The sequence below is a fragment of the Papaver somniferum genome, chromosome 1, assembly GCF_003573695.1.
Source record: "Papaver somniferum cultivar HN1 chromosome 1, ASM357369v1, whole genome shotgun sequence".
Classification (NCBI taxonomy): Eukaryota; Viridiplantae; Streptophyta; class Magnoliopsida; order Ranunculales; family Papaveraceae; genus Papaver; species Papaver somniferum.
Window position 1 is genome coordinate 174,918,780 of NC_039358.1, and position 13,270 is coordinate 174,932,049.

The following is a 13,270-nucleotide window of genomic DNA, read 5'->3' on the forward strand; positions in this document are numbered from 1 at the left end:
TCATCTAATTTGGGACGGAGGGAACATAATTGTTTACCCAATTAATTATTTAGTTGTTCAAATCGTATCATCTTTAACCTCAAGGGAAACTGACTTAAGGAGTCTCTGATATATCAGAAAAGAGGTCTTTTTGACATAATGACTTTACTCCAAGGGGTTGTTTGGTAATCATTATTTTAATGGATTATCAGCCCATAATCCATTATGCAGATTATAATGGACTATATATGCGTTTGGTAACCATTATAATAATTGATTACTTTAATCATAATTAAAAAAAATTCATTATTTCCATAAACAAGAAAAAGTTGTTTTGAAAATTTATTACTATAATCAATTATTTTTTCTAACAAACTTAAATTGAATTTTTTGTCTTCTTATTTTTCTCTAAACTATCAAGAGAGAGACAAAAAAACAATATAAGACTAAAAAAATATTGTAGATCATTGTTCTTTCTTCTCCTTTTCGAGATCATCGTTATAAGATAATCAATTATTTGAAAAAAAGTGTTTGGAAAAATTTATTTTGAAAATGATTATATCAAAATCAGTTATCAATTTCTGATTATCTATAATCATAAATAGATAGTCAGAAATTTTACCAAACAAGACCTTCATTATAAGAAAAATATGAGTTGACCTAGAAGAAAAAATGTCCATCCTAATTAAATGCATAGGATATATACTTCTGATCGATGAGCAGAAAAATTATCTAAATTTTTTTTTGCGTTCAGCGCAATTGTATCATCTTATGGTTTATATATGGTTGTCCCCCCTCCCAAAACTCTCTGCCTCCGTCAGTGAATCTAACCCTAGTGTTCTAACCGCTTACATGGAAAACTCTGGGTTAAGTGCAAGTTTTGGCGGCGTCCTGTAGTCTAATAGAAACATTCTCACGCTCATAAATTTATCAATGGTTCTATATGAACCAAGAAATTAGACAACATAAAAACCACCCCCTCATATGGGGTGAGCTCTGCCCACATGGAGATAGCAGGGGGCACTTTTGGACCCCACATGTATAAGTTTGTGAGTATGTTGTTTTGGTGTAGTTTAGTTTCTCGGTTTTGTTTTGGTGTGGTTTAGTTTTGGTGTGAGTATGTATAAGTTTGTGAGTATGTTGTTTTGGAGTACATTTTCTGTTCTTCACATCTATTGTGTATAGAGAGAGATGTCCAGAGGGTTTGAACATGTGTGTAAAATGTATAACTAAATCGTTTTCTTTTTTCCACAGGAAAAGACAACCAATAGTAGTGTCACGCCTAAAGATTCTAATTCCGATACATTTTGTAACCAAAAGTAACAATTTTTGTGGAGCTTATGAAGATTGCATAACACTTGCGTCAAAAAACAGTGACGATGATGACGAAAATTTGATGCAGTAACGTTGAAGTGGTTAACTACTAAGCCATTATCGTTGAATCTCTAGACGTCAACAACTTATAAAATACTAGAAGATTTCTCAGAGTTGTTTAGTGCTAACGAAGGAGTAACTTGTCTGCACAGAATCGTCTTTTACTGCCTCAAAAGGGTATCAAATCTTTATCACCCAAGTACATGAAGAGATACCACTTCTTGTTGATTAGGGGGAGACCATTCGTAATTAAGAGAATAAATAAATATTCACTTTGTTGATCGAGTTAGAATTAGGAACTGACCAATAAGAATGAAAATACAAGATGGAAATTTCAGTGTGTTCCCATAACACAAATGCAATGCCACATTAGTCTTGAAGTCTTTGCTGATTGTGTTCTTGCGAGCAAGTGAGAGATTCTCTGGACAAGAGACAAAAGTTAAAGAGAGTGTTTGTTGCTCCTTGCTCGTGTTACGTCAGAGAATCAAAACCTAGTAGAATTTTAATAAATAGATATATTAATAATAGTAAATAATTTTAATACAATTCTAGGTTTATCTAATTCCAATCTGCTTATGTTGATAAGTTGTAACGATTTAAAAAATTTGTTGAAGCTAATATCCAATAAAAATGAGATGAGTATCACTGATTGAACAGAACTTTATTTTCAAGTAGTACTTTTAACAGATTAAAGAATATAAATAAAATGCCTAGTTTAGTACTAGTAATTTATTTAAAAAAATTAGTGAATCCATTTTTAATTAATGAAATGTGATTTTCAGGCTGATTAAATCTAAATTATATTCGCTCCAATATTTTATTGTGTCCAAATTATTGAAGTTTACAAGAAAAGAAGACATTGTTAGTGAGAGCTAACAAACAATTCATGATTTCATCCAATAAAGAATTTGAGCTTAAAATGTCGTCTGCAAAATTAGGTCAAGGGTGCATTACGTTAGAATGAAGAGCCACCACAACCATTCACCTCAAAAACAACCAATCACTACCTCTCATTGACCTTTGATGCCATTTAAAAATCCAAAAAAAAAAACTATACTCCAAAATGTCTACCATTAGTTTACCCCACAAACATAACCCTCATTTTCTAATAGGCTCTTTAGGTCTAAGCTTCGTCATCATGTATTTTAACATGGTGCCAATGATCTACAAGTGGTCATTGGAATATGGCCAAATTCAACTTATTTAAGGCTAGATGTTTGTTCATACATCCCAATCCCATCTTTTCTTAATTCGAGGGTTTCTCTGATTTAACTTATAAAATTGTACACTTGGCTTTCCAACGAGGCCCAAATAGTTGTCTCTGTTCTTTATTACATCACCATACTCTCATGTCCAACTTAAACACCAAATTGTTGTTTGCACCAATGACGCGCACACACACACACAACAAAACTGCCAAAACCTAACTGCTGAGTGCGACCAATTCTGTTTTTCACTTTTACTCGACCAATATAATCTAGAGATGCTCATTAAGTATTAAAAAAGATTTGGTTTCTCATCCATTCCCGCACAAAACAAAAGTCCATGCCGACCTAAAATTTTGTTTAAAGAAGATGGGTTAAATTGCTAGTTAAATAGTTTCGAGGTTTATTTTGCATTATGGGGGATTTAGAAACAGCATTTAGATAGCCAAATGCATAGTGTTTTGAAGCATGAGCACCGCACTTTTCAATTAAAATGTAAGTCATAGATACTGCTTACTTCAGAGAGGTTTAGGTGAAAGAGCTGCAAGGGCTGTGCCAAATAGGATCAAAAATAAGTCAAAAGACTTCACTATCAACCATAGACATGTTTTCTTTTTAAAACAATTGACTTCTAGGTTAAAGTTACTGACATCATGACAACACAACCGTACACACATTACAGGCCCAAATGGTACCACAATTATTTACGGGCATCATCACACTACAGAACTGTGAGAAGCATGTTAGTTTCGTGATTCTCTCTTCCTTGCTTTTGTGTTTTCTTTCTTTTTTTGCTCGGTTCTTTTCTAAATAGCTGTCTATTTTTAGGACGACATGTCTGGCAATGTAAATACAACATTTTGGTATTACACAGTGACCGGCAATGTAAATACAACATTTTGACATTATACGTGGTCACGGGCAAAAGAGTTCCTAAGAGAATTGGAATGGTGTACCAAGTACACCAGATACCCGCAGGTATCAAATTTCTGTTAAAAAAATTTCCTACCTTGCTTGACCTGGGAATGTATAATCCCTCGAGTGATCGAATTCGAATCTTAAAGATGGTCAATAAGAGTCAACCTGCTAAGTTCTAGCTCAATATCTGTCGGTATTGTTATGATATGCAACTTTTCAGATAAAATAGAAAGAAACAAAGGAAAAAGAAAGAGTGCAGTATTTCCCATTTCTACGCATTGTTTCATTACTCAAATTATCATCGCAATACATCTTTCAACCTTTCACATCAATATAACCGTGAGAAATTTTTTGATGGGGGCCAAATCCGAAGGGGGCATGGGGGACAAATGATATGTTGACACATGTCTTTGATTCCCATGAATTATGTTTCCAATAATATAAAAGAAATATATTTTTGGACAGAAAACTTGTTTTCTTAATTGTTGTTGGTATTATTGGAAACAGAATTCATGAGAATCAAAGACATGTGTCAACATATCATTTGTCCCCCATGCCCCCTTCGGATTTCGCCAATCAAAATTTTTCTCTATAACCGTGGTCGCAGCTTGAGAATTAAGTGAAACATGTCTCATACTCGTTATCTTATACCCCCAGAGTAAAACAAACAACCAGCTGAAGTCCAATATTACAGCCCGAACAAGATCTATTTCTAAAAGGTGATCCTGCATTATGTCAAGTTATAGAATCCATGCATCCATTTGTCTCAAAAGCACTTGGGCACTTGCTTTGATCAAGATGCATAACTATACACTACATCACTTCCCAACTTGTTCACACGCAAGAAGTTAGGTTTCAGTATAGCAAGGGGAGACTCTTTAAGGTTGCACAAAAACCATACCCTTGGCAAGCTCTAATGCTTTCTTGCGCCCAAAGAACTTCTCCACAATTGCAAGGGAAAATTCCATGGAAGTTCCTGGGCCTCTACTGGTGATAAGTTTTCCATCAATTACAACTCGGTTCTCCGCCTCACTCTTATCCGAGATCTTTTCACACAATGCTGGATAAGCTGTGGCTTTCTTACCCTGTATATGAAGAGAGGGAAACAAACTAAATTTACATTTAAATCGTTACAAAAGCTCTTGCATACAGGAAGTTTACATAGAAGCATTGTTCTATCGAGAAATGACCCATATTATACCTTGAGTAAACCATGGGGCTCCAAAACTAAAGCTGGAGATGCACAAATTGCTCCATAAGGTCTATCTGATCCCATCTGGTTCTTGAGCATATTAACCAGCTTCTCTGACTTCGAAAAAGTTTCCGCACCAGGAAGACCACCCTAGAAATATACGAGAGAGCTTTGTTATGTCAGCAGTATGAATGCAAGAGATCACACACATGTAAGAGGAAAATATCATCCCAACTTTACTGCAACAAAGCTACGAGCTGGGGGATCAGTATCACTCACATTCTCCCCACATGTGATGGGAAAAAAACTAGTATGCATTCCACTCCTATTATTATTTACAGAAACTCCAACGCGGAATTAAGTAGATGATTGGATAACTGACTGGATATCAGTGATTCAAATGCCCGGAAAACTTACCGGCAACACAATTAGATCGTAAGAGAGTATTGCAGCCTCATCGAGAAGCATATCAGCTACAATCTTCACTTTCCGAGAAGCTAGAATTTCATATTTATCTTCAACTGATGCCACAATCACATTTGCCTTTGCTCGCTTCAGAATATCAATGATCATTGTGGCTTCCATCTCTTCTGTGCCATTGGCAATTGGCACAAGAATCTACATTTAAGAAATATAAAAGTAGCTATAGTCAAGAACGTGAATCAACTATCATTAACAGGAGTGATCACATTGAATGTAACACCGACCCTCAATGTAAGGATTAGTAAAAACCTAAAATCATAACATCACATTTCTAATTCATACTTCCACAGCCACCTGATAAATTCAACATTTAGGATGATTTTTTCATCCTAAGAAGGCAGTTGATGGACTTCGTCATCAGAATATGAAAGATACGAATGGACCAGAAATAAAACAAGGGGACTTTGGAGCATATTCAAATGAATAAACACACACCTTGAAAAACATACATATAGCATACAATAGTTACCTGTGGAGTGCCGTTGAATGTCCACTTTACAGGATTTATCTCAGTCACTGTATATTCATCCCCATGATTTGAACGCATTACCTGGAAGACAAAAACAGTAACATGATTCTTACACTTGACAGATGCCTTCTCCAACTAGTAGATTAGGGGTAAAAAAAAAACTCTTGGCTGAAGAAGGCACCATTATATTGGTGAAATGAACTCAAACCTGACTTCCATACTGTCTTGATCTTACAAAATCAAGTATAGATATTCTCAGTTAGAACTTACCCTCACATGTTGGTACTCACAAACTGAATTAAAGCAATTGAATAAATAAAATAAACCCAACATACCATAGGTCCTGCAACTTCTTCAACCTTATCTTTTCCATACAGTTTCTCAACTAGGGCCAAGGAGAATTCTATAGTCGTACCAGGACCCCGACTAGTAACAGCTTGTCCATCCTCCTGTACTCTTGATTCAACCATTGTTGCATCAGAGGGTAGTTTGTCAACAACTGAAGGATGGCAAGTCGCCTATCTCACAGATAAAAGAGAATGTCAAATACGAATACCACAAGTGGGGAGACCATCACATGATTCAGAATATAATGAAATCCATTACATGATTCAGAATATAATAACAAATTCTTACTTTCAATCCCTTCAACAAACCCCAAGGTCCAAGAGTGACAGCAGGAGCTGCACAAATTGCAGCATAAACCCGCCCATCATCTGCTTGTTTTTTCACCAAGGTTTTTAACACCTCACAGTCTCCAAGAGTAGAAGAACCTGGCATTCCCCCCTAGAATATACAAGAAAAACAAACCACCACTCAGAAAGTACTAAACAACAGCCTCGTTTTTTACAGCACTTAGGCCTGATTAATTTCAAGCGGTATGCCTATGACTATAACATGCTGGGATTTTGTTTTCAATGACTAAAAACTACGAAGACGATTGAATGATTCTACACATAAGGACGTATACGAAAGTGAACCAAAATCAATTTTTACCCCCAAAATCATAACAGAAGAAAAGAATTGGAACTCAACTAAATAGAATGAAAAAGAGTATAACAAACCGGAAGAGAAATAAGATCATAGGTATTATCAGAACATTCAGAAATGAGTGCATCAGCAACAAGTTTCATTCCCCAAGAAGCATCAATTTGAAGATCTTTTTCAACAGAAGCAACAGTGACATCAGCTCCAGCTCTACGAAGAACATCTACCATAATCACAGCTTCCATTGGTTCCGAACCATTTGCAATTGGAACCAAAACCTAATCAACAAAACAAATACAAAACCCAATCAACAAAACAAATTCGAAACTATTAAATTCCATGAGTTCAGAGACAAATTTTAAAACTATTGTAGTCACTAGATTTACCTTGCGAAGAGTGGAAGCCATAGCCGAAACTGCGAATCTTTGAGTTGAAGAAGTAGAAGAAGAAGTGAAGAGTTTTGTGGTTTTTGATTTGGACCGTTTTAGTTTTACGAGAGGGTTTAAGTGAAGAGAGAGATTGAGTATACGTGTTGAAGCCATTTTTGTTGGGGTTTCTTTAACTGCTTGTACTACGACCCAGAAAGGTGGTCAGACACACGGTCGATTTCCTCCAGGTGTTAGAAATTATATTTACTTTTTTGGGATCAGGTTTTTTCAGTTGGATCGGATATACTCCACCACTCCACGGAGAATAACCAGCTCAGTTGGTGAGGCTATGATTCTCCTCAGGGTTATCTTATATCGGGATCGCCAAATGATTTTGATCGGGTCCTCTCCCCGAGTTTTGAGAAGTACTGAGCATGAAAAGTTTTTTTTTTTTTATCCCAGTTAGCCAGCTGGGAGCATGATTTTGGCCTAACCGATCTGACCATACGAATGTTAATTCACTGCGTTGGTCATGGGAGTTTTATTTATCTTCAGACGACAAACAGAATGACATAGTTCTCAACTCCTGCGTGATATCATCGACGGTGGGGTATTTTACAGTTTGTGCAGTCTTGCAGTCTTTAATGGGGGAGTAAAAACTCTTAAAGAAGAAGAAGGTATTAAGAACATAATAAAAAAGAGAATGATTAAGTAATAATCTAGTGTGTACGTGAATTACATTTTAAATTTTTCGATCCTCAATATACAAGACTACTTTTACAAAAAAAATAGGTTAGTGAGTAGAGCGCCTAGCTGATTCCATACGAGTACCTGGACATGAAAAACACTAGTAGTGCAACACTGGAAATCAGCAAGGAGGCATGAGGGGCAACTTTGGACAAAACCTGCACTCTTCTGCATGTTCTACTGCCTGGTCTTGAATTCAGAAAAAGAATGCTATTCATCGTCCGATTCCAAAGTTGGAGTATTAACACAGCTCTCCTGCTCGTGAAGTTTTAATAACTTCTTCTCTGGATCACATAATCCTGTACCAAGTGAGCAGTGTCATTCCCCGTGCTAATTAATAACTGTTCCTTCTAGTTCATTATAACAAGATTATCAAAAACCAAAAAGCCAAACGGCTGATTCCCTTCTACAGTAACTTGTTTCATCTCATTTATCTTGTTTAATGCAGGATTGCATTGGTTTTACTACAGAAAATGTAAGGGGATAAAAGCTAAAATATTGGATCAAGTTTGTAACGAAGTTACGAAACTACACGAAATAATTAAAAATAAAATAAATAAAAAAATTAGCACAACAACACTACCTGAGCAAGCAGGAATATCCCAGACAGCAACAAAAGATGGTGTACACTCTGATTCACACAAGGCTCGATTATCCTCGTGGTTGGCGTTCATTGCAAGCATCCATGCACCAATCGTGACATCCTCATTACTAAACATGCGGAAACTGTAATTCAAAGCAAGAGTACAACTTTGTTACCCAATGAGATGCCAAAGGAAAAAAAATCAGCTATTCGCTCATAAATGACAAAGATTTTAGTGCCTTCCTTCAGTCGTAGTTATAACCCCAGATACCAGTAGATATTGGGAATGAGTCCTCAACAACTGATAAACGAGTCAGCTGAAAGTATTCCAGAACCTAGAGGATACATTCTTTAACTTAATCTTTTATGGGGTTCATTTAAACTTAAAAGATAACCTGGATCCTCCAAGATGACAAAACAAAGAGATTTTCTAGTGTCGTGCAAACTGCAATTACTAAAACTACACAACGGGGTAATAGGATGAAACATATATCGTGGTAAATTATGAGCATTGCTCAACTTACCTGTCATTTCTTAAAGCGACCAAACTTGAGACAACCTCTGAGGATAGAGCTAAAGCGGCCCATATGCATGGAGAAAGTATTCCTTTCCAAGCATGAAACCCAAAGGCTCATACCTGCATATACAATCATCATCCATCATCGAGGAAAATTAGTAGTATAAATTTTCCAATTAGTTCTAGGGGGATAGTCATAATTCAGTCAGTGTAGTTGAGAAAATAAGGAGAAAGAGGATTACAAAGTCACTATTACCAAAGATAAAAAAGACGAGACGAAGAGAAGAAATGATTCAGAAATGAGAAGTCACTAGGATTATGTGATATTTCTAAAGGTAAGAATTTGCTTTCAGACAAATAAGGTACAAACCATTTGAGTTTTGGATCAGTGAAAACTGGACCTTTCTTCATGCATCCAAGGTAAGTTCGAGGATCTGAACGCTCTTTTGCCAAGAGGAGAGAAAGCCGATCTGACAAGACAAAGAAAAAATGAGATTTAACGAAGGTTTCAAAAATGTTGCGAGGCATACACCTTCAGACAAGTCAGCCAGGCCAATAAAGAAACACCGCATGTTTATTTTACAGTCTCAAAGAGGCAAACAAGTAAAAACGCCCCGAGAGGAAATCCTTTATATAGTAGTAAAAAAAAACTCCTAGAGACGGCTTTCCACGAAATTCTGTCAAATTTAAGAGTCTCTGACGAGGGTTTTGGTAAACCAATAAATTTCTATCCGTTTGAAGAAAAATGCATGAAGAAAGAGTCATCTGAAGGAGTGCTTAATATCTTTCTTACAGCAAGGTATACAACCCCAGGCGTGTTCAGGAGATGCCGATTTGTGAGGCAAAATGCTGTTTTAGACCTTTACAGGATACCAGTTTCAGATGGACCTCTTAATATTTTAGGACGAAGGATGTAGCTGAGCTTTGAAACATACCTGGTCTCAGATAAATGTCGTCATCAGCTTTAACATAAAAATCAGATTCGAAAAGTCCATAGGCAGCTTTGAAGAAAGCTAACCTGCAAACAGTGACCAGATAAGCATACTTTTTTTGCATAAACGTTGTAGCCAAATGAAGATGTTTCATACAAACACTGTGAGCACTAACGTTTTATATGGGAGTTTGCTGTACTCCTCCTCAATGTCTAATAGGATGAAGTCATCATATTCTTCAATTTCCTTTTTGAGTTCCAACATCTTTGATTTATCGCTGGTTCTCCCAATCACAAATCGGAAAGCTAAACCAGTAGCCTCTTCCAAACTACAAGAAATATACATATCAAAAAAGGTAAGAAATGTACCGTGACACCAAATTTCACTTTATCCCATAGATCATGAAAAACATGCTGTAGTCAAAGTATAAATTTGGCAAAACCACTAGTCATGAAGGATTATTTCCATAGTGTCAAAATGTCAATTAACATTACAAAATGTCAGTTAACATTACATAATGTATGTATGTTCATCCAAATACTATGAAATTAACTCTCTCTAGTGAAGGTATCGAATTCAAGATATTAGTTCCTAAATGCAATTATATTTATCTCTTCCATATCCCAAAAGAACTATTGAACAACTGTCCTAATCTATGTGAGAATCAGTAACATGTTTTTCCTAATTTCCTACCAATTTGATTTCAAATTCAGCAATTTCACATATATAAAATAACATAAACTACGTATTACTCACCGCTGAAGCCCTTGTCGATCCGAAGGCATCCAAGTTTTCCTCAAAGATTTTCTTCTTCCAACAGATGCAAATCCAGTTTGGATTCCGACAAACCCCATAACTTTATGCCTCTTACGATCCTCATGAGAATCACCAATATTCAAATCACTACCACTATTCCCACTACTTTTTTCCCCAAACAACAGAAACAGATAAAGGTTCAGATGTTGTTCTACATTTATTATTATAACTAGAAACGGGTCTTAAAATTGAAACTAATCCAAAAATGAATCCAAAGATCCCGATAAGAAGAAAACAGATCGAAATCGAAGTTCTTCGATTATAAGAAAGCCATGATTGTCTAGATGGGTAAAACGATTTTGGAGAAGAAGGCATATCTCTTGGTGTCCACTTCATAACACTAGAAATCTAGAGCAGTAAAGAAATGAAGTAGTTGAAGGATAAGGTTACTGTAGTTGCATAGGGACTGAGGAAATCTAGGGTTCGCAAATTAATTTGTCAACAGAATCGTATAAACAATTTACAAATTAGAGTTATTTGCAGGGAGTTTGAGTTGGTGAAAGATAACGGCAATCGGGGGAAGATGGGACCTCAGTAGCACAATGTTTACGTTACCTCTGGTTGGTGCTATTAGGTTCACTAATTACTGACGATTTTCCATTATCACTCAAGTTCGATTACTTATGGTCTGAACATTTCCAACCGTGGATGTTGAAAATCCCACGCGGAAGTCTTGGAAGAGCAAGTCTGAATTCTGGTTTTCAAGTTTCATGCTAATTCAGTACTTGGAATAGATAATGCAAGTGTCTATTCTCACCCCGACGGAACGGATGGGCACAAGTTTAAATCTTTTGAATAAAATTGCACACTGGCAATGTGTTTCAGTTAAGAGAGATTGTAATGTTGTTGCAGACAAATTGGCAAAAAAGACCAGAAATCTGAAAACTAATTTTGAATTTTTTGATGAGTTTCCTTCTGACATAAAAGAATGGGTCTCACAAGACAATTACGTAATCTCTACTTAATCAATGAATCTCTATTTTTGAATCAAATAAAAAAAAAGTTTAAATCTTTTGTCCATCCCATCTCAAGCTGAGTTGATCGACCCAAATTGATGAATCAAACAAAGCCGACCGGCTAAGGGAAGGTCGAGGCTTGAATCTGGTTGAAACGACCATCGTCTCAAGTTTCTTAATCAAATAAAGGTTTATCTTTATATAAGTCTGTTACCAATCAGTTTTTTTTGGTTGAATGGAACATCATCTTCCACACCACAAGATATCTCAAGTAGGAAATATACATCTAATGGTGTCATTCCTGTAAACATATTAAAATTGTTAATTTCATTTACATCTTCGTATTGATTGCATTAGAAATATAAATCAAAATAATTAACATACCTATTTTGAAGTCTGTAAAATGAAACATGTGTAGCATACCAGCGATGTTCCACTAATACAAACGTAAATTTGGGTTGATGTTTCTTTGCATCAATATGGTACAAAGTGAACCAAGGAAATTTATCGAGAATAGTTTTAGCACCATGAGGTAGCTCTGTATAAAATTTGCTAACTACCTCTTTATTTTTGAGCAGCGGTATCTTGCTCAACTTTTGTAGACAGGTGACCTTGAGCTCTGGATAATTTTAGACTGGGAAGTAGATTGAGATGGCTCTCTTCATCAGAACTTGATTGTGTTATCGACATAGGTTGACTGAGTTTGTTCTTAGGTGGTTTTATATTTTTTTTTGTCACATAATATCTTGAGATTGAGATATTTCTATTGAGAAAAAATTTAGAGAAGTTGAATAAGAATTATAAGGATTTTTTGTGGAGAAAAAAATGTAGAGTAGATTGATTTTAGTATGAGTAGAGAAGTTATATAAGTGTGGTATTTATGTGTTTGAAAAACTAACCATTTTTTAGTTGTTGAAAATTAGTTTTTGTCGTAGAACATTGGGACGGGCGACCCAACTTGAGATGAGCCTCGGCTCAACTTGTGACGGTCGTCTCAAAGTTCAATGGTTGAATCAATGTTCTAAAATATAGCATATTCCCACTGTCCATAACTGGGTTTGCTCATCCACCTGACTTAGCAAATGTGTTGTTTTGCAGTCTCCACTGGACTTGCTCTAACCACTGAGGACTTCATTATCACTCGAATTCGATTACATATGGTCTCAGTATTTCCAACCGTGGTTGTTGAAAATCCCACGCGGAAGTCTTAAGACCAAGTCTTATGGTAGAATAATTTAATCTTCCAAGTTTCATGTCAGTTCAGCACTTGAAATAGATTTTGGAAGTACAAGTCTAGTATTCGAGACTTCTAAAGTAACATCAGAAATAATGTTAAATGTCGAGCGCAAATTGGATTAATGTTCGTCGTAATTCAGATTAGTTTTTTTTTTCTAGATCAGATAAATGGTTAAGTTGTCTGCATACATTTGATTAGCGTTTAATGCAATTTGGATTAGTGTCTTCTTTCACAGCGTTGGATCTATATCAGAATAACGGTTAGTTGTAGGCGCGAATTAAATGGACGTTTAACGCAATTCCGGTTAGCGTTTTATGACAAGTCCAACATTGTTTGAATTATCATTGAACACCAATTGGATTTATGCTTTCTCATAGATTTTAAGATCTCTTTCAAAAGACCTTAGAAGATGGCTTGAAAAAAATATAGAATCCATTAGACTCGATATTCCAAAAATATTCTAAGCTTGGAACAGCTTGGATTCAACCACAACAAGACTTGTCAAGA

The 13,270-nt window shown here is 35.8% G+C and overlaps 1 protein-coding gene and 1 pseudogene across 1 annotated transcript; both read right to left on the reverse strand.

The window, feature by feature from the left end:
- Positions 1–4,091: 4,091 nt before the first annotated feature.
- On the reverse strand, positions 4,092–7,319 carry LOC113308560 (protein DJ-1 homolog B-like). The gene is made up of 8 exons (XM_026557028.1): positions 6,994–7,319; positions 6,685–6,885; positions 6,257–6,406; positions 5,956–6,138; positions 5,621–5,701; positions 5,086–5,286; positions 4,678–4,818; positions 4,092–4,561 (listed from the first exon to the last, which is right to left on the reverse strand). Exons 1-8 carry the CDS (start codon positions 7,147–7,149, stop codon positions 4,355–4,357), a joined length of 1,320 nt encoding a protein of 439 aa, XP_026412813.1. The 5' UTR covers positions 7,150–7,319; the 3' UTR covers positions 4,092–4,354.
- Positions 7,320–7,578: 259 nt separating this feature from the next.
- LOC113334208 lies at positions 7,579–11,277 on the reverse strand (annotated as a pseudogene).
- Between the last annotated feature and the right edge of the window lie 1,993 nt (positions 11,278–13,270).

What these genes read in the sequence shown, in the direction of transcription:
- LOC113308560 (XM_026557028.1), bottom strand. Translation starts at nt 7,149, where the DNA reads ATGGCTTCAACACGTATACTCAATCTCTCTCTTCACTTAAACCCTCTC. An exon ending in AAGAAGTTGCAGGACCTATG is followed by an intron (nt 5,702 to 5,955) that starts GTATGTTGGGTT and finishes TTTGTCTTCCAG; the next exon opens with GTAATGCGTTCAAATCATGG. An exon ending in ACGATCTAATTGTGTTGCCG is followed by an intron (nt 4,819 to 5,085) that starts GTAAGTTTTCCG and finishes GTATATTTCTAG; the next exon opens with GGTGGTCTTCCTGGTGCGGA.